At 40.3% G+C, this 22,371-nt stretch overlaps 1 protein-coding gene and 1 pseudogene across 3 annotated transcripts; one reads left to right on the top strand and one right to left on the bottom strand.

Moving 5' to 3' along the window:
* The first annotated feature begins 6,752 nt into the window (after positions 1-6,752).
* ZNF260 (zinc finger protein 260) lies at positions 6,753-18,665 on the top strand. 3 transcript variants are annotated; one of them, XM_032249439.1, is made up of 3 exons: positions 6,753-6,899; positions 10,021-10,218; positions 15,927-18,665. In XM_032249439.1, exon 3 carries the CDS (start codon positions 16,384-16,386, stop codon positions 17,620-17,622), a length of 1,239 nt encoding a protein of 412 aa, XP_032105330.1. In that variant the 5' UTR covers positions 6,753-6,899; positions 10,021-10,218; positions 15,927-16,383; the 3' UTR covers positions 17,623-18,665. The 3 variants fall into 3 exon arrangements, with proteins under 3 accessions (XP_032105330.1, XP_032105329.1, XP_032105331.1); XM_032249438.1 differs by having other exon boundaries at positions 10,021-10,241; XM_032249440.1 differs by lacking the exons at positions 6,753-6,899; positions 10,021-10,218 and adding an exon at positions 15,062-15,169.
* On the bottom strand, positions 12,797-13,299 carry LOC116530906 (annotated as a pseudogene).
* Positions 18,666-22,371: the final 3,706 nt, after the last annotated feature.

The raw sequence follows: 22,371 nt of genomic DNA, 5'->3' as shown, positions 1-22,371 counted from the left end.
GCTCACTGCAGTCTCCGCCTCCTGGGTTCAAGCAGTTTTCTTGCCTCAGCCTCCCAAGTAGCTGGGACTACAGGCCGGCGCCACCACGCCCAGCTAATTTTTGTATTTTTTAGTAGAGACGGGGTTTCACCATGTTGGCCAGGATGGTCTTGATCTCTTGACCTCGTGATCTGCCCACCTCGGCCTCCCAAAGTGCTGGGATTACAGGCGTGAGCCACCGCGCCCGGCCAGGGACATATTTTACAACAATTTTTGTATGCAGCTTAACTTTCTTTCGTATGAGACGATTAATTTAAGCATTTGTTGTGGTGGGAGGGTATGGAGGCAATCTGTATGACCATTCCCTGTAAGAATACGCAGGCAACATGCAATCAGTGCCCTGACATAAGTGTTTACATAGTAACAGATAATTGTAAAAACACTGTGATTAGTAAAAAACAGGAGATACACTATTTTAAAATACATGTACGTAAGATATATTCTTTGTAAGAACATGTTCAAGCATAAAGATAAAATTAATCTTTTTTTTTTTTTGAGATAGAGTCTCACTCTGTCATCCAGGCTGGAGTGCAATGCCACGATCTCAGCTCAGTGCAACCTCCTCCTCCCAGGTTCAAGTGATCTTCCTGCCTCAGCCTCCTGAGTAGCTGGGACTACAGGTGTGCACCACCATGCCTGGCTAATTTTGTATTTTTAGTAGAGCTGGGGTTTCGCCATATTGGACAGGCTGGTCTCAAACTCCTGAACTCAGGTGATCTGCCCACCTCAGCCTCCCAAAGTGCTCAGATTACAGGCGTGAGCCACCACATCCAGCAAATTAACATTTTGAATGAGTGTCCACAGTGGAAGGAGAATGGAAGTAGGGTATGGTGTTGGAAACAGACCAACAGAGTCCTTGTAAAGAATAGTGATAAATGAGTCTGATTAACTCAAGTTCAGGTTCAGAGGGTGATTAAAAATATATAAACGTTTATTGTCCAGACATACTTCCTATAGAATTATGCATTCAATGTCAATGTTAATACCTCTTTCCAGAATTTTTTGCCTCTAAATTTTTTCCTTGTTTACTCTAGCAAGCATGAAAAACAACATAAATTAGGCCAGGTGCTATGGCTCACGCCTATAATCCCAGCACTTTGGGAAACTGAGGTGGGCAGATCATGAGGCCAGGAGATTGACACCATCCTGGCTAACACAGTGAAATCTCATCTCTACTAAAAAATACAAAAAAATTAGCTGGGGGTGGTGGCACGTGCCTGCAGGCCCAGCTATTCAAAAGGCTGAGGTAGGAGAATAGCTTGAACCCAGGAGGCAGAGGCTGCAGTGAGCCAAGATCACGCCACTGCACTCCAGCCTGGGCAACAGAGTGAGACTCTGTCCCAAAAAAAAAAAAAAAAAAGGAAGCTAAATAGTAACGGTGATACATATTCTTGTCTTTCCTTATTTAATGGAAATGCTTCTACTATTTCCCAATTAAGAACTCAATTGGCAGCTGGTCCAAGTGCAGTGGTGTTTACAACTAATTGATCACAACTAGTTACAGATTTCTTTGTTCCTTCTCCACTCCCACTGCTTCACTTGACTAGCCTTTAAAAAAACAAACAAAACATACAAACAAACAAAAATAACTCAATTGGCATTTAAGAATCAAAAATCAAAATCTGGCTGGGCGAAGTGACTCATGCCTGTAATCCCAGCACTTTAGGAGGCTGAGGCAGGCGTATCACTTGAGGTCAGGAGTTCGAGACCAGACTGGCCAGTATGACAAAGTTCTGTCTCTACTAAATATACGAAATTAGCCGGGTGTGGTGCAGAGCACCTGTAATCCCAGCTACTTTGGAGGCTGCGGCAGGAGAATCATTTGAACTTGGGAGGCAGAAGTTGCCATGAGCCAAGATGATGCCACTGCACTCTAGCCTTGGCAACAGACTGAGACTCCATATCAAAAAAAAAAAAAAAAAAAAGAATCAAAATCTTGTAATTTACTTTCTTCTGCACTTTACTATCATCACTGAATTCCTATAGTTACTCCCATTAAGTCAGGGCAGGTAATAATCCCCACTGAAGAGAGACGGAATTTCACTGTGGGACTAGTACAGAGGAGCAAAAAAGTTCGAGAAGAGAAGTTAGAGGCTCTCACCATAGACTTGGGGCCCAGTGCACTAGGAATAACACTGTTCAAGTCTAAAGAAATTCAGATGGAGAGGCTATAGATTCAATGGCATTGGGGAAATGGATCCTCATCTTGATTTTTGCTTTTCAGACTCCAGAAAATACCCAGATGATTTAATTCTACTCAGACCACTAAGTCTTTATCTTCAGAAAATATTACCATTCATCTATTACCTACCACTATACCCTCCAATTTTTTTTTTTTTAAAGATGGGGTTTCACCATGAGGGCCAGGCTGGTCTTGAACTCTTTGACCTCAGGTGATCCACCCACCTCGGCCTCCCAAAGTGCTAGGATTATAGGCGTGAGCCACTGTGCCCAGCATACCCTCCAATTTTTATGTATGTGTCTTAACATGAAAGGATAATTCATCTGATAATCATTAGAAGGACTCAAACTGAAGATTTCGTAAGCTATTTTATCCACCTTCTTTAGGAAATAAACTATAGGTGTCTGCCATGCCAACAGTCCTCTTCTGGGGAAAGTGGCCCTATCAGGTACAATCTACATGTTTATTTGGGTTTGCCTGTGCATCAACTCTAACTAACTGAATTACTCAATTCAGAAACCTGTGTCATTTTTCATTCTTTCTTCTCTTACTACCTATAACCCTTCAGCAAGTTCTGACATTTTCCCTCTAATTATATCTAAAAACCTTCTATTTCTCTCCATCTCAACTATAAACAACTCCTCTAGGCCATCATTCTCTTTTTGTTGGGTACTACAGTTGCCTTTTATTTTTTAATCTTTTCTTTCCTTGGGTACTACAATTGCCTTTTTTTAAATCTCTTTTAATCTCCCTACTTCCAATCTTATCTGCTGTTTTGTGTTTAAAGTAGCCAAAATAATAAGGCTTACTAAAAACGTAGTTGAACTTTTCTTTTTTTTTTTTTTTTTTTTTGAGACAGAGTTTCGCTCTTGTTACCCAGGCTGGAGTGCAATGGCGCGATCTCGGCTCACCGCAACCTCCGCCTCCCGGGTTCAGGCAATTCTCCTGCCTCAGCCTCCTGAATAGCTGGGATTACAGGCACACGCCACCATGCCCAGCTAATTTTTTGTAGTTTTAGTAGAGACGGGGTTTCACCATGTTGACCAGGATGGTCTCGATCTCTTGACCTCGTGATCCACCCGCCTCGGCCTCCCACAGTGCTGGGATTACAGGCTTGAGCCACCGCGCCCGGCCTTAACTTTTCTTAAAGTTTAATTAAAATAATCATTTAAATGTGAGAAAAACTGGTTATCAATATTTTATTCTTTAGATATAGAAACTTAATAAAGAATCAATGAAAACGAACAGTAACAGTGAATATCTTTCACCCCTTGTCAAAAGTCCTAAGGATGATGAAGAACTCATACCCAGTTTCAAGAATATCGGCTTATAATACGTCTTCCCTACCCAGAGCTAGAGTTAACACAAAGTAATCTCAGAGAGGAACAGAAACCTATGGCTATCTGGGCATGTTTCCTCTGTGCAACCAAAAAGAAACTAAGGAGCACTGCTATCATTTATCAACTACTTACTATTCTTTCATTAATCAAATATTTACTGAGAGCCAACTATGTGCTAGCCACTGTAAATGCTGAAGATGGAACAACGAAACAAAAAGACAAGCCCCTTCTTTCACAAGGTTGAGTCTACTTACAATGAAGAAAATTAAAGTGCAACTAGACATTTCATGCAGAGACAGGTGGAATACACATATTTTCTAATCAAACTGCTTTCACACAACAAATGCAACTTAAAATCCTCTATTTTCATGTACTATGACATTGTAAATGCTCATCCCCCTCCTTCCATTATAAATGCATGGTTATGGCCAGGCATGGAGGCTCATGCCTGTAATCCCAGCACTTTGGGAGGCCAAGGTGGGCAGATCACCTAAAGTCAGGAGTCTGAGACCAGCTTGGCAAACATGGTGAAACCTAGTCTCTACTAAAAATACAAAAAGTAGCTGGGAGTGGTGGTGCATGCCTGTAGTCTCCACTACTCAGGAGGCTGAGGCAGAAGAATCGCTTGAACCCAGGAGGCAGAGGTTGCAATGAGCTGAGATGGCACAACTGCACTCCAGACTGGGCAACAGAGCAAGACTCCGTCTCAAAAACAAAACAAAAATGCATGGGGCTGGGTGCAGTGGCTCACGCCTGTATTCCCAGCACTTTTGGAGGCTGAGGCAGGCAGATCACAAGGTCAGGAGTTCAAGACCAGCCTGGCCAATACGGTGAAACCTCATCTCTACTAAAAACACAAAAATTCCTGGGGCATGGTGATGCGCACCTGTAGTCCCAGCTACTCAGGAGGCTGAGGCAGGAAAATCACTTGAACCTGGGAGGCAGAGGTTGTAGTGAGCTGAGATCATGCCACTGCATTCCGGCCTGGGTGACAGAACGAGACACTGTCTCAAAAGGAAAAAAAAAATGTATGGTTATGAGATAGCTGATCCACATGTAGCACGATACCACATTCCAGACAGAAAGTGGGAAAAGAATGCATGCCCACTGAACCTGCCCCACCTCATCCCCACACTTCTAAAGAACTGCCTGAGCAATTGGGCGCAGTGGCGCATGCCTGTAACCCCACCGCTTTGGGAGGCCGAGGTGGGTGGATCACCTGAGGTCAGGAGTTCGAGACCAGCCTGGCCAACATGGTGAAACCCTGTCTCTACTAAAAATACAAAATCAGCCAGATATGGTGGCAGGTGCCTGTAATCCAGCTACTCAGTCTGAGGCTGAGGCAGGAGAATTGCTTGAACCCCAGGAGGTGGAGGTTGCAGTGAGCCGAGATTGCACCACTGCACTCCAACCTGGGCAACAGTGAGACTCCATCTCAAACAAACAAACAAACACACAACAGAGAACTGTCTGAGAAGCCCAATCTAAGAACTTTTACTTACATCAACAGAGGAAGCTAGAACATGTAGAGTTTGTTTGTTGTTGTTGTTTTGTTTTTTATTTCAGCAGGGCAAACAAACAATATTAGGACTTTTATAGCAATAAAGAAGGGAACTGATATTGGGTTGGCCAATACGTGGCAAAACAACAGCATCTACAATATATTCTCAAATATCTTCCAATTATGCAGGAAGTTAAAATATCACTTAAATGAAAACATTAGATACATGTCAATATGTGCATATACAAGTGTATATATTTGTATGTATATGCATATATATCTATATATGTATATAGGAGTATATAGGAAAAACCAAACTGTGCATACAAGATGAACTGAACCATTTACTACATTAATAAGAGAAAATCAGGAAGATATTTCCAAAAAGAAACAGAAGATTCCAAGTTACCAGATAAATCCTTTGGGCATTTGCTAAGGAAAAAAAAATCACGTCTTGGAAAAATAGAGAAAACTTCAAGGCACCTTAAACATGGCTTTTAGATATCAGAATCATTATTTCCTCTCCTCTGGGGAACCTCTCTTGGAGGGCAGAAACGGGAAAGGAGACAATACACCTCCCCTGGGGCCCAAATGACAACTCCAGGAGTTTACTCTGCGTTCCCCTCCCCCTGCCACGGAAGGGCTTTCAGAAAACTGTGGCTACCAATTCAAACTCAGTGTCATAGAAAACTGTCCTTTACTATCACGGGACTGAGCTATTTTCTGCTCTCACATATGACTTCGTGTGACATTTGGTCAGACACACAAACAGAGTCTCAACTCCAGACACACACACTGCTTCACTCACATACCCGCCACTGGACACAAAGTTAAAAGCACTCACCCTCCATGCTCCCACACAGGGACACAGAGTCACAAGCACACAAGTACAAAGCTCCCTCTATCTGCACACAGACGAACATATTGGTCACAGAGTCACAATCACACACCCACCGCGGGCAGGCAGTCACAGCAAACCACACCCTCACACACAGTTACACAGTCACACATTAACAGTCCTAACACAGGGACTCACGGGATACCCGAAGAATCCTCCCCACATCCGCACACAGGGTGTCATACATAGTCACAAAAACACATACACAGTGCCAGAATATACTGTCACAAAAATTACAATTTCACAACCGCCCTTCCTCGGCCCGTTCCGCCTGAAGAGACTTAATACTCAGTCTCAACCCCCGCACCCGGTTCTAGACGCTTCACCTCCAGCCTCCTACGGACTCAGTAGTCTCCAAATCGACCTACTCAGAGCCCAGCACCTAAGTCTCGTGCACTTCTCCACAGAGCCGCGGGCGTCACGGGGGCAGGGGCCGAGGGCCCGGTGCCTTCTGGGAAATGTAGTTCAGCGCCACGCCCGCGATGGGCAAGATGGCGCCCCGTTTGAGCCCAGCCAAAGGCATTGTTACTCTCATTCCCGAACCGTGCCTGAGAGTCTCCTGGGGTTCCTGGCTTAGTATCGCACCATGGCTCCTACATGAAGTCCACACAGCATCTTTAAGCTGATCTTAACACTTGCGACACAACACTACCCTCTCCCAGGGGTAGCGTAAACTAAGACTCGGCCTTTCCCTCCTGCCAGGAAGACAATCCCCACAAGCTCTGGCAAAGGAAAGAAACTTCGCGCGAAAAGCTGACTCAAACCGCTGAACCTTCTGGGAATTGTAGTCCACCCTCAAAAGAGTGGCACGGAGGACGGACCAACGTCCGGTTCTGAGCCCGGGCCTGACCGAGCCCAGGAGACCTCTGGGAGCGCTGCCCACCGAAGGAGTGCGCAAGCGCCGACTCTACGGCTCGCCATGGTGGTCTTTGTCTGCTGGTGAGTTGGGTTTCGGCTCTGTGGGACTCGGCTTTCTGGACGCTGTAACGGGCCAGGGACGCTGAATGGGAGGATTTGCTGTGCCTGCGACGGGGCTGGGGAATGTGAAGGGGAGGAATCGTCTCCTGTGATGTGCGGTGATCAGAGCTTGTGTGACTGGGGCAGGCGTACAGTAGGAAGCGGGTGGGGTGACCGAGGGTGTGAGGCGGAGGTGAGGGTTACAGAGTTAGTAAGAAACTGGTTCCAAGTTTGTGAGGATGGACGGATGGCTTTGTAGGTAGTAACCTCTAAGCCTCACTTTTCTCATTTCTAAAATAATAAGGATGCGTTTTCTGGAAAATAGGAAAGGGAAAAGGCTAAGGAATTGAGCGGGTAAGTAATTTTAAACGTGATTTTTATGTAAAAGCAGACCTGTTGTGGAGTAGAAAACAAAATCAGCGTTACCTTTCCATTATTTTTTTAAAGAGGAAAGATTTCCGAAAAACTTGTTACTGGATGCCTGTACACCCAGTAGGCATTGACTTTTCTTAATACTTTGGAGAAACTTTGGTGCGGTTGCTTTGAGAAACCCTAAACTAAGGAATATCTTTAAGAGGTAGTTTCCACTAGTGCAGACAGCACAGAATTGGAAAGCTAATTGTCCTGCCTTTAGCGCAGAGGTCAAGAAACTCCCTAATTCGTCTAGGAGGGCAGCAATCTGACTTCTAATTTAATCAGGTTTTCCCAGCCTTTTGTAAATATAGGGGAAATTTTTTTCTTCTATGTACAAAGATACAAGTATTCTGTCTTCAAGTATCTTGTCACACTCATGCTTAACATATTTTTCAATAAAATAAAAAATAACAGGTTTTGAAATATACAAAAAAAGTAAAAGATACAAAGAAGACAGGACTTAGTTTCTGCTTTTTTCTTAACTATTGGTGTTTCTAAGTTTCTGGCCTTGATCATCTTTTCACCTGTAAGTACTCCTATCGGCCACAACATTTCACTGCCATGGCTTCATCTGACACAGATGACTAATAAATGTCTGTTTCTATCGCAGGCTTGTCCTGAGCACCTGATCCTTATTATTCCAACTGCCCAGTGTGCAGTCCACCTGGAAGTTGCATAGGAACTTCAAGCTCTTTATGTTTAAAATGTCAAACTGAGGGCCGGGCGCGGTGGCTCACGCCTGTAATCCCAGCACTTTGGGAGGCCGAGGCGAGTGGATCACGAGGTCAAGAGATCAAGACCATCTTGGTCAACACGGTGAAACCCCGTCTCTACTAAAAATACAAAAAATCAGCTGGGCATGCTGGCATGTGCCCATAATCCCAGCTACTCAGGAGGCTGAGGCAGGAGAATTGCCTGAACCCAGGAGGCGGAGGTTGCGGTGACCCAAGATCGCGCCATTGCACTCCAGCCTGGGTAACAAGAGCAAAACTCCGTCTCAAAAAATAAAATAAAATAAAATGTCGTACTGATAGCTCCTTCTTCCTGCACTCTGCCTCCATCTATTTCCCCTCTTTACCTGTTTCAGCAATTCATAGCACTGTCTAGCCAGGTTCTAAGGCTCTTACATCTTAGAGAAAGCTTCTGAGTAAGTTTGAGCCTTTCATTTATCATATCCCATTACAAATTGTTAACCAAGCATTCTCAGTACACATAATCATAAATGTATACGTTTGCTGAATCAGTGAAAGAGCATACAGTCAGCGCTATGTATATGTAGGTTCTGCCTCCATGGATTGAACAAACCATGAATCAGAAATGTTGTTAAGCTTGCAATGGTTATGTCTGTACTGAACATGTACAGACTTTTTTTTCTTGTCATGATTCCCTAAACAATACAGTATAACAACTATTTGCAAGGCATTTACATTGTATTAGGTATTATAAATAATCTGGAGATGACTTAAAGTATATGGGAGGATGTGCATAGGTTATATATAAATATACTTCCGTATACTTTATTTTTATTTTTTTGAGATGGAGTCTCACTGTCACCCAGGCTGAAGTACAGTAGAGCAATCTCTGCCCACTGCAGCCTCCACCTCCCAGGTTCAAGCGAGTCTTCTGCCTCAGCCTCCCAAGTAGCAGGGGTACAGATGCGTGCCATCATGCCCAGCTAATTTTTGTATTTTTAGTAGAGATGGGTTTTCACCTTATTGTCCAGGCTGGTTTCGAACTCCTGATCTCAGGTGGTCTGCCCACCTCAGCCTCCAAAAGTTCAGGTATTACAGGTGTGAGCCACTGCACCTGGCCTCATATACTTTAAATGAGCATCTGCAAGATTTTGGTATCTACAGTGATCCTGGAACCAATCCCCTGTGATATCAAGAGAAGACTATTATTATAGGACACTTACTATATTTAACTCTCCTGGTTAACCTAAGTAAAATATTAGTCCTCTTAAATTTTTTTAGAGCTCTGACTTATAAATAACATCAGAATAACTTCCTGTATTTTTTTCCATATTACTCAAGATTGATTACTTCATATTTATGAGAAAAGTGTTGTTATGGGGAAAATGATATTCAAAAATGTGACTTGAATCAGGAGCAAGGTCACAAGTGACACCTGCTCAAATGAACCTGTACAGGTTGTGAGTGTGGATAACTCTGGCATCTTAGTCTCTCATAGTTTCTCTGTAAATCCCATAATAAGGTCCCATCTGTCTCTCATTTTTGAAATGTGTAGAGCTTTTTTTTTTTTCCTTCTCTGAGGCACAGTCTCCCTCTGTCGCTTAGGCTGGAGTGCAGTGGCTTGACCTCGGCTCACTGAAACCTCTGCCTCCTGGTTTCAAATGATTCTCCTGCCTCAGCCTCCCGAGTAGCTGGGATTACAGGCGCCCATCACCACGCCTGGCTAATTTTTGTATTTTTAGTAGAGACTAAACGAGGTTTTACCACATTGTCCAGGCTGGTCTCAGACTCCTGACCTCAGGTGATCCGCTTGCCTCAGCCTCCCAAAGTGCTGAGATTACAGGTGTGAGCTACCATGCCCAGCCATTGAAATGTGTAGAGCTTTTGAATAGCATAATGGGTCTGGCCTGAGATGCTATGTACAAATACTCTTTTTTCCATTTGCTCACATGTAGGTCAAAGCCAAAGAGTCATCATTACTTTGTTCTTTTTCACAGGCCTGCTTCCTTGTACATCCGCAGGAGCTGCAAAACCTCTAACAGCTCTAAGGGCTCTGCCGGAATTCTGGGATGCTGCTTTGTTCCCCAACCATAACATCCACGTCCAGTGTCATATTTCAGTTCACAAGTTTAAAGTCAGCACTTAAGAACAGCAATGGATGATTGAGAAAGAAATGTAAAGAAGGTACTCTTTATGTGAGTAAGCGAGAACCTGGCAGGTATGAATGGGATAAAGGCTTATTATAGTTATTCAATGAGAGTTTGCAGCCTCTGAGTTTTTTTGTTTGTCTTTTTGAGCCTTTGTCTTTTAGAGTGACTATTGCTGGGAATTCTTTAGATACCTAAATGACATTTCCAGACCTTCTTCCTGACCTTCTTTCTCCCTGAATCTATACATCCCTTTTATCAGATTCTAGAGGACTGATTGCTCTTCTAAACTCTATTCTGGATGCCAGTCACTCTACATCATTTACAGCATCAATTTTATGATTTTTTACGGCCTCAATTTCACTTTTTTTCCTTTCACTAATATTTTCCATTTTTCACTTTTCCCTGTATGCCTAGACGCATTTCCTTAAGCATTCAGTCCTTCATAGATCTGTTAGCTTTCAAAAACTGGCATGTAAGTTCTTTCTTTAAAATGTAATCATTCTATGTGCAACTATTATGTATCAATAAAAAAATATTTCAAAAACTAGCAAGTAGATGCTTTTCTTTACAATTTAACTTTCTAGCATTCTTCCTCCTTCCATTGTTATATTCCTCAGAATTGAATTTTGCTTTCTTACTCTTATTTTCTGTTGTCTTCCTACCCCCAGCCATCATAGTCCAACACTATGTTACCTCCTGCTTTTTAACAATATTGCAGGCTTGGGAATTAGTGCTGATTTCCTATTAGTTCATTTCCCTGTTAATTTTAAAAAGAAATAATACTATTATTATCAAAGTTTAATATGTATGCTTGATAGAAAATTAAAATAATTGGGTATGTCTCTTCATTCCTGGCCTTCAGTTCCCTGTTTCCCAGAAATAGCCACTGTTAGCAGTGTCTGCTGTATGCTTCTAAATGTTTGTGTTTTATTTTTCTTGTTGATTTTTAGAGTCTTGCTGTGTTGCCCAGGCTGGAGTGCAGTGGTGCGATCTTGGCTCACTACAACTTCTGCCTCCTGGTTCAAGCAATACTCCTGCCTCAGCCTTGAGTAACTGGGACTACAGGCATGTGCCACCACGCCTGGCTAATTTTTGTATTTTTAGTAGAGATGAGGTTTCACCATGTTGGTCAGGCTGGTCTCAATTCCTGACCTCAGATGATCCACCCACCTCAGCCTCCCAAAGTGTTGGTATTACAGGTGTGAGGCACTGTGCCCAGCTGATTGTTTTTATGAGTATACAAAAAGGCTCTCAGGTACAGCAGTGACATGATTTGACTGTGAGAAGATTGCTGTGGCTGCTGTGTTGAGAATTGTAAAGAGTTAGTAAGACTGGTATGGAGGCTGTTAAATAATCCAGGAAGACATGTGGCTTAGACCTTGGTGGTCACAGTGAGGATTGTCCAAAACAGCCAGTAAGTTACAAGGTTGTAAAGAGTGTAATCTGACAGAAAGAAAAGTGTTGTTTGAGCAATGAGAAGAATGAGATTGCTATTTAAAGAGATGAGAAGAATTTGAGAGGAATTGGTTTGGGCCTGAAGCAAAAGCTTGAATAGGGCAGGGTAAGTTAGATCACTATTAGATATCCAAGTGGAAATGTTGAGTAGTCAGTTGGATATTTGAATCAGTTACTGAGGAGAGAGGTCCAAGCTGGTGATTAATATTTGTTAGGCATCTCATATTCATGATATGTAAAGCAATGACACAAGACTAAGAAGGCGCTTATCACGGTAAAGCTAAGTGACTATAATAAACCTCAAAATGTACCAGTTTAAGGAATGCAGGAATGGGTTTCTTGCTCATACGTGGTGAGTAGTCCAGATTAGCATGCTAACTTTGGTGTTTGTGGTCCCTGAAGGATGTGGATTCCTCCCAGGTTCTCTCTTTATTATCTGGTTGTGGTTGGAGCTGGATCAACAATGCATCCTGGTGTCAGCCAGATAGAAGATGGAGGAATTGCTCCTCTAGGACAGGAGTTCAGGAAACTTTTTCTATAAAGAGCCAGGTAGTAAATATTTACGTCTTTATAGGTTATAGGATCTCCATTGCAGCTACTCAACTCAAGCGTTATACTGTGAAAGTAGTCATGGAGAAGAAAATAAATAAATGTGACCATGTAAAACTCTTAGTTTGCCAACCCTTGTTTTAACAAGTCAGTATTTACACAGAATATAATTAAGAGTTTGCTTGCCATCAGAGCATTTTGATTACATTTTGAAAGTACTTTTTGTTTTATTTTTTGAGACAATCTTGCTCTCTCACTCACGCTGGAGTGCAGTGGCACAATCTTGGCTCACTGCAACCTGTGCCTCCCAAGTTCAAGCAGTTCTCCTGTCTCAGCCTCCCAGGTAGCTGCAATTTACAGGTGCCTGCCACCATGCTTGGCTAATTTTTCTATTTTTAGTAGAGACGGCATTTCACCATGTTGGCCCGGCTGGTCTTGAACTCCTGACCTTAAATGATCTGCCTGCCTCATCCTCCCCAAGTGCTGGGATTACAGACGTGTGCCACTCCACCTGAAAATATTTTTTAAATATGAGAATATTTAATTTTCTTAGATTCTGAGAATATTTTTAAAATATTAAATAAAATATTAAAAAATATTTTTTGACTATTACAAAAGTTTATTTAGCAAAAAGTCTAATATGAAAAATGTACATGACCTAATTTTTACATCATAGAACAGGCCCTATGGAGAGAGGATATGGGTTTCTCCGCTAAACAGCCATTATTTATACTTGTCCAAGGCTTCTAACATGATGATACTATTTCCTCGTATTACCACCATTCCAATATTGTTCTGTTGTCCGCTAGTCGCCATCTCCACACATTCAGCTATCACAAGATTCATAAAGGGATCAAATCCCCGCAGTATTCCTTGGACATGTCTGCCACCACTTAATTTCAGTGATAACTTCTTTTCCATAAATTTTTTCAACTCGGGAGGGTGAGCTTTGCTCATGATGGCTACTCCGCGGGCACACAGAGGCCAAAAAATATTTTTTAAACATGAGATAAATGTTGAAATAACCATTTTACTTGGTATTCTGATGACATTTTCTAGTTCAGTTCAGCATTGTCATTTACAGTGTTAAAAATTCAATTCTGATAAGTATGTATGAAGGAGATAGGGTTTTAATTACAAAGAAGTTGTAATTTTTAACTTTTTGGGGTTGTTTGGAATATAGTAGCATAAGTGATGATCTATTATGCATAACACCAATTTTCATAAATTTTAAAAAAGCAATTGGAAAACATAAATAATAATACCATTATCTAATCAAAGTTTAGTAAAATTCGCATACTAAGCCATCTATGCCTTGGGCTTAAGGGAGCAAGAGCTCTATTTTTTTTCTTCTTCTTCTTTATTTATTTTATTTCATTTATTTATTAAAAAAATTTTTTTTTGAGACAGAGTCTCACTCTGTCCCCAGGCTGGAATGCAGTGGTGCAATCTCAGCTCACTGCAACCTTTGCCTCCCAGGTTCCAGTGATTCCCCTGCGTCAGCCTCCTGAGTAGCTGGGATTACAGGTGCCTGCCACCATGACCAGCTAATTTTTTATATTTTTAGTAGAGACAGGGTTTTACCATGTTGGCCAAGTTGGGATCTTTTTAAATGGAATGTTCTTTGTACTCTGGGGCCTGTTAAGTATGTAGACTCATGATTTATAATTCTGGGAAGTGTTCTTTATTAGTTCTTTGAAAATGTCCTACATTCATTTTTCTTCATACTTTCTTTGGAACTGCTTTAGTAAATGTTGAGCCTTCTGGATTCTTCCAGTAACCCACTAATGTTCCAATCATTACACTCTTTCTTTCTCCCTTTCTTCTTCCAGTCTTCCTTTTTTTATTCTAGGAGATTTTCTAGACTGACTTTCTCCCAACATATTGAATTTGTAAGATCAATATCATATTGTTTATTTCTAAAACATTTCTTTATAGAACACTTAATATTTCATCACAGTGATAATAGTAATCTCCTAGCTTTCCAAGATATTAATTGTAATGTTATATGTGTGAGTTTTTCTGCTCTTTGCCTTGTATTTTGTTTGATCTAGCTTTGATGTTAGGGCTTTCATCAAATGTTTTCTGATCTTTAGCTCTACATTAATTTGTGTACATAAGTGGGGCTTGTAAAATGCTCGTTTTCACTGTGCAGCAATCACTAATACAGATGTGTTGCTTTCGATGATTCCAAATGTTAGTATCTGTAGGTGTTCTCACTGTCTTCTCATTTTTTTCAGTAAACAATTCTTCCATCATCTGATACCTAGCAACCACCAGCATTCTCGGAATCTTAACAGAAGAGACTCTATTACATGTATAAACTTTTATTCATTCTTCTCTTCTTACTATGATGCTCTCATCTACTTTGGTCATCACTAAATTTGTAGCTGCTTGGTTTTGTGTGGATGATAAACTTCATATTTCTGTCCAGCTAGGAGAGTTCAGTCATTACCTGGTCCTTTCACAGTCATTTTATAAGCCCTGCCTTCCACTCTTGCCCAGTCTCTCTGTTGATAGAGCCTATCTGTTAATATCTGTATTACAAACGTGTGTAGGGGCACCTACATCTGCTGGCTTTTCTTTAAACCACTCAGTTCTGCTGTTAATTTACAGTTCTCTATTTGCTTTCTTTCCAAAATTTCCTAAGACTTTTTTTTAAGAGACAAGGTCATACTCTGTCACCTAGTCTGGATTGCTGTGGCATGATCATAGCATCCTGCAGTCTCAGACTCCTGGGCTCAAGCGATCCTCCTGCTTGAACCTCCCAGGTAACTAAGACTACAGGTGTCTGCTACCATACCTGCCTAATTTTTTAAATTTTTGTAGAGATAAGGCCTCACTGTGCTGCTTGGGCTGATCTCAAACTCATGGCCTCAAATAATCCTCCTGCCTTGGCCTCCCAAAGTGCTGGGATTACAGGAATGAGCCACTATCTCTTGCCCTCGTAATACTTTTTGTCCACTGATGTCTTCTTAACCTTTTTGTTCTTGTAAGTATGTGCCCCTCTTCACTGTTTTACTGTCATTTTAATGATGTTTCAGGAAGACATAGAAACAAGCACCTTATTTAAACTTTCCTGTTCATTTTATTTATGCCCTGTCTTCCTAGGCTCTCTCAGTCTTTTAAGTATTTGTCCTTTCCTCCTGTTTCTCACCTATTTATGTTTTAAAGACCAAGACCAAGTCTTGCTCTGTCACTCAGGCCGTGGCACAATCATAGTTTATTGCAGTCTTTAAATCCTGGGCTCAAGCAATCTGCCCACCTTAACCTCCTGAGGACTACAGGAGGACTACAGGCTAGTTTTTAAATTTTTTATAGAGACAGGAGTCTCACTCTTTTACCCAGGCTATTCTCAAACTCCTGGCCTCAAGCAATTTTCCTGCCTCACGCTTCAGAAGTGCTGGGATTATAGGTGTGAACCACCACACCTGGACTTGTTTTCTCCCATTTTACTGATTTAGGAAGTGGGCTGGGTTACATTTAAAAGCAGTTAAAATTATACATACCTAGGAACGTCATTTGTATTTGAACTTTATACTGAGAGACTAGGCTTGGATAAAGAATCTATTTTACAATAACACATTTCTGAAATTATATTAATAATGGGAAACTTCACAGGTGTTAGTGATGTTATGTTGATGACAGTGATAACCTAATTTATTGAATGCTTATTACATGCCAAGCACTATATATTATGTATGTATTAACTCTTTTTCAATGATGATTTTTTTTGTAATTCCTTTTAGAAGAAGCCTGGGAAGTTTATAAACAGATAAAGACGCAACATGAAAGACTTGTAAGTTAAGTCTCATCTTTTTCTGAAAATACAGACTGAGGAAAAATTTAGGAAACGTATTTCCTCTGAACACAGTCGTTGATTATTCAAGACTACCCTTCTGTGTATGGGACTCAGTTTAAAAGAGTTTGAAACATAACTTATACACAATTTATACTTAAATATGAGAGAAGTTCTATAAGAACCATTAAGAATATAAAGAGATGTTATATTTTATCCCTTTTTGTAATCATCTCATCTCAGCGTAATCAATGTGAGAAAAATCTTTATTCATAAATTTAACTTTGTTAGATACCTGAGAATTAATATCGAAAACACACCATATGAATTTAGTGAATGTGGGAAAGCTTTCATTCTTATTACATCTTATTTGGTACTAGGGAAATCTCCTGATTAAATTCACATTCATGAAAGGAATGTTGGAAAGTCTTCAGCATGAATCAGATCTCCTTCAGCATGATCAAATTCATAGTGGAGAGAAACCTTATGAATGTAATGAATGTAGAAAAACCTTTAGCCTGAAGCAAAACTTCCTAGAACATAAGAAAATGCATACTGGAGAGAAATCTCATGAATGCACTGAATGTGGTAAAGTGTTCTCTCGAGTCTCATCCCTTACTCTGCACCTCAGAAGTCACACAGGGAAGAAAGCATATAAATGTAATAAATGTGGAAAAGCCTTCAGCCAGAAGGAAAACTTCCTTTCTCATCAGAAACATCATACTGGAGAGAAACCTTATGAATGTGGAAAAGTTTCTATTCAGATGCCAGCCCTCATCAGACACCAGAAAAATCATACAGGAACCAAACCCTATGCATGTAAGGAATGTGGCAAAGCGTTTAACAGCAGAGCGTATCTCACTGAGCATGAGAAAATTCATACTGGAGAAAAACCATTTGAATGTAATCAGTGTGGAAGAGCCTTCAGCCAGAAGCAATACCTCATTAAACATCAGAACATCCACACTGGAAAGAAGCCCTTTAAGTGTAGTGAGTGTGGAAAAGCTTTTAGCCAGAAGGAAAACCTTATTATACATCAGAGAATCCATACCGGAGAGAAACCTTATGAATGTAAAGGGTGTGGGAAAGCTTTCATTCAGAAGTCAAGCCTCATTAGACACCAGAGAAGCCACACAGGAGAGAAACCTTATACATGTAAGGAATGTGGGAAAGCCTTCAGTGGCAAATCAAATCTCACTGAGCATGAGAAAATTCATATTGGAGAGAAACCCTACAAATGTAATGAATGTGGAACAATCTTCAGGCAGAAGCAATACCTCATTAAACATCACAATATTCATACAGGAGAGAAACCCTATGAATGTAATAAATGTGGAAAAGCCTTCTCTCGAATCACATCACTTATTGTACATGTAAGAATTCATACAGGTGATAAGCCTTATGAGTGTAAGGTCTGTGGGAAAGCCTTCTGTCAAAGCTCATCTCTTACTGTGCATATGAGAAGCCATACAGGTGAGAAACCCTACGGTTGTAATGAATGTGGGAAAGCCTTTTCTCAGTTCTCAACTCTTGCTCTGCATATGAGAATCCATACTGGTGAAAAACCTTATCAGTGTAGTGAATGTGGGAAAGCTTTCAGCCAAAAGTCACATCACATTAGACACCAGAGAATTCATACCCATTAAAGTTCTCTATGAATGCCTTGGATTTAGCAAAACGTTCAGCAGATTTTACACTGAATAGTGTATTGGAAAATTCATTTTACATTAAAGTGACATGAATGTGGGAAGTCCAGCAGCAATTCAAAACTTAAATACTGTGATGTCTATTAAGTATTATAAAGAAAACCTGTACCCCCAAAACTCCCACAATAAGCATTGTTGATGCTCTACTTCTAGTATTCTCATTGAAGTTAGATTTAGTCATGTACACTACTTACTGTGTTCCTGGAAGGCCTACCAGATGCATTAAGAAATAGATATGAGACCAGGCATGGTGGCTCACGCCGTAATCCAAGCACTTTGGAGGCCAAGGCGGGCGGATCACCTGAGGTCGGGAATTCAAGACCAGCCTGACCAACATGGTGAAACCTATCTTTATTTAAAAAAAAAAAAAAATGAAAAAGAAATAGATATGAGACGTGTAAGGATTTGAAATTGAGACAAAATTATCATTTTTGTGATATGTTTTGCTACATGTATGACTTGTAAAAGTATAATCAAAATTATTTGTTGTTGAAACACTCATAAAATTGAGACTGAGAATGTTGAATTCAGAAATATGTACATGAATATATGGGGAACTGCTAATTGAATGAGGTGGTATCCCAAATTGGTGGAGAAATCATGGATTACTTAAAAATTAATTGACTCTTCATATGGAAAAATAATAGATTTCTACCATCATCATATATTAAAATATTTTTCTTAAGAATTCTAAAAGTATTGAAGACTAAAATGCAAAAAGCAATACTTAATCTAACAGTTTTATAGGAAATGTTTTTAAAACCTTGGGGCAGGAAAGAATTTCTAAAACATTCCAGAATACACAGCAGTTCCACTCTTGAGTACAGTAGTCCCTGATTTTCTGCAAGGGATGGACTCCAAGACCTCCAGTGGATACCTGAAACCCAGATAGTACCAAACTCCATGTTTTTTCGTGTGTGTGTGTGTGTGTATACACACATATATACCTATGATAAAATTTACAAATTAGATACAGCAAGAGATTTAAAACAATAATATAGGCCGGGCACGGTGGCTCAAGCCTGTAATCCCAGCACTTTGGGAGGCCGAGGCAGGTGGATCACGAGGTCAAGAGATTGAGGCCATCCTGGTCAAGATGGTGAAACCCCGTCTCTACTAAAAATGCAAAAAACATTAGCTGGGCATGGTGGCGTGTACCTGTAATCCCAGCTACTCAGGAGATTGAGGCAGGAGAATTGCCTGAACCCAGGAGGCGGAGGTTGCAGTGAGCCGAGATCGCGCCATTGCACTCCAGCCTGGGTAACAAGAGCGAAACTCCGTCTCAAAAAAACAAACAAACAAACAAACAAAATAATATATAATGGAACAATTATTACAATATACTGTAATAGTTATGTGAATATGATCTTTCTGTCAGAATACCTTCTTGTACTGTTGTCAACCATTTTTGAACTGTGGTGACCACAGGTAACTGAAACCATGGAAGGCAAAGCTCTGGATAAGGGGGAACTACTGTATATATCTATATATCTAAGAAACACATGAACACAGGGAGTCATACTGGTCTGTAGTTGCATAAGTCATTGTAGCATGCGTTACAGTAGCCAGAAATTGGGAAACATGCTTGTCTCCTGTGACATAGATGAATAAAATGTGATAGAGTAACATAGAATACTCTCTAGCAGTTAAGTGACAAATGAAGTCTATATATTAACAGATTTTTTTAAAACATTAAAGTGAAGAAAAATGATGAACATATTGTAATGATGCTCCTGTGAATTTGAATAAAATCAACACTAACCAGCTCTAGTACTAAGCATTGGTTATGGATAAATTATATAACACTAAAGAATGGATTGAAAGGGTATGCACTCTATTCCCAAAAGTGGAGTGGTTAACTCTAGGAAGAAAGGAGGTGGAAGGGAAATGTGACCAAGGATGCTAGTTAAAGGATACTTCAATTTTGTATTTATTTCTTACTAAAAAGAAACAAACATTCTAAGTAAACATAAAATGTTAATTCTGGGTGGTGGTAATATTTGTGTTCATTCTATCATTCATGCTATTTCCTTAAACTTCTGAAAATTAAAAAGCTCCAGATAGGAGTGAGGAAGCTGTACATGAAACATTATAATGGACTTAAATTACTAGTCAGATACTAATATTCTATAGAAGATATTTCTAAAATATCTTTAAAATATGAAATAATTTTTAATTGGAGTGGCAACTTAAATGCAATTAAACTAATGTGTCACAAGAGTAGTCTACATAATTTGTACGTAGTTCTAATCTGTACATAGTCTTGGAGGATATGATTTGCAACAGGTTCATTGGAGCACATTTAAGGATCATATTATTAAATATAGGCACAGATGTGGAGACAATTCGTTTTTACTAAAACATGAGAAATTTTAATACTCTGCACAACCAGTATTGGCATTAAAAATTAGCCACTTTGAAAATGAGAAAACTGTGTCACTCTTTAATTTTTTTTTTATAAGCCATTGAGTAAAACATTAACTTCTGGATTTCACCTTCACTTTTAACCTGCAGACTAAATTGCTTTCTTAATTATGTCAGACACACTCAAGTCAATCCTAACCCCCTTGTTACCTTGGGAAGATAGTGCTGAAAAAGGAGATCTCCCACCTAAACAGTGTTCTCTTATTTGAAGCCAGTCTTTTTGAGAATTTCTGTTTACTTGGATTTCTTTCCACAATAACTTGACAGAGAAAGCGTCTAATGATATTTTTGAATGATGATAAAAATGAGTATACAACACTTAAACCTTAGACTTATTTTAAATATATTAATTTCTTTTAAACTCAATGCAATGTTAATATTATAGCACTTCTTGTAGCATTTCTGGAGGTTGGTCTTGAGATAAGATTGAAAATGACAGTTGCTGATTTTCTGAGGTAATGTACCCGAATACCCAAATAAAATATACATATGTGTACATGAATCTAAACTGTTCTATTTCTCATTTTGCTTCACTTCATCTTTCATATTTTTTTAAGTGTTTTGCCCATGTACTAGTGCAGCTTTGAAGTCACCAGAATAACTAGGATTCAAATTCAGACCAAACCAGGAGGACTATCTTTTCATGCCTTTAGTTGGCCATAGTCCTGGACCCAGCAAAAAGAATGATTATGAGGGTCAGAGTAATATGAGCAATTGTTACATAATATTCTCTAATACCGTGTAGTATAAATTTGTTCAGCTGCCCACTTGTTTATTCACAGTTTGCTTATTTGTCAGTATAAACAATGCTACAATAAAAATTCATGTAATCATCCCTTAAATTTCAGTTGTTTTTATTTCTGTGGGTCAGATTTACAGGGAAGGGATTGGTAGATCAAAGGATATATGTTATTTAAATATTTTTAATATCCAAAAGAACAACATATCCTCTGCAATCGATCCTATGATACTACTTAATTGTATGCTGCTTTGATGAGTATAAACTTCATTTGCTACCAGATTTGCTTTGTGAATTTTCATATTGTTAGCTCATTTTTCTGTAGGATTATTTATCTTACTGCCCCTCCCTTTTTTTTTTCTTGAGTCAAGGTCTGGTTCTATTGCCCAGGCTGGAACACAATATGGCACAATCTTGGCTCACCGTCACTTCCACCTCCCAGACTCAAGCCATCCTCCTACCTCACCCTCCCAAGTAACTGGGACTACAGGCGTGTGCCATCATGCCAGGCTGTACTTCCTATTTTTTATAGTTGGGTTTCACCATGTTGCCCAGGCTGGTCTTGAAATTCTGAGCTCATGTGATCCACCCACTTTGGCCTCCTAAAGTACTGGGATTACAGGCGTGAACCATTGCATCCGACCATTTTATCTTAGTGTATTTTTAGCATCAAAGCTAACTATATAGAGAGACTTACAAATAATTGCCTTCTAATTATAGCCAACTTGGTCACACAAAATTTCTTTCATAAATTTATCGTTCATGAATGTTATTGTTAGAGATAGGCATGAGAGAGGCAGGTGAGGGCTTTCCCCCCACCCACTAGGAATGTCGGGTAATGGTTTGGCAGTTATCACACTGCCTCTTTAAAAGTTGTAATTCTGCCGGGCGCAGTGGCTCAAGCCTGTAATCCCAGCACTTTGGGAGGCCGAGGCGGGTGGATCACGAGGTCAAGAGATCAAGACCATCCTGGCCAACATGGTGAAACCCCGTCTCTACTAAAAATACAAAAAATTAGCTGGGCGTGGTGGTGCGTGCCTGTAATCCCAGCTACTCAGGAGGCTGAGGCAGGAGAATTGCCTGAACCCAGGAGGCGGAGGTTGCGGTGAGCCGAGATCGCGCCATTGCACTCCAGCCTGGGTAACATGAGTGAAACTCCGTCTCAAAAAAAAAAAAAAATCTTAAGTTGTAATTCTAAGGAAGGATAATCTCCTGATGGACCACACCTGTTAACATCAAGTGTTAATTGAATGCAGGCCCCAGGGAGAATCAGTTTCTTGGGCATGCGTGTTAAGAGACAGATTGGCGACACACGACTTTCCGGGGCAGATGCCACCAGAAAAAGGAAAAAAGCCTCAGATGGGCAGGTGTATAATTCCCTAAACACACTGCAGGTGCTCAATTCCCAAGGGTAAGGAAAGCATTGTGCCTTTGGGAAGCCCACGCAAAGGGAAGAATCATGGGAAAGAGGTGAGTCTATAAAGGTTAAAAGTCTCTCTTTTTTTTGGCCATCTTTTCTCTCTCAG

The sequence above is a fragment of the Sapajus apella genome, unplaced genomic scaffold, assembly GCF_009761245.1.
Source record: "Sapajus apella isolate SASKATOON/1434 unplaced genomic scaffold, GSC_monkey_1.0 scaffold68, whole genome shotgun sequence".
In the NCBI taxonomy this organism is placed as follows: domain Eukaryota; kingdom Metazoa; phylum Chordata; class Mammalia; order Primates; family Cebidae; genus Sapajus; species Sapajus apella.
This window is presented reverse-complemented; position numbering and strand designations above follow the sequence as displayed.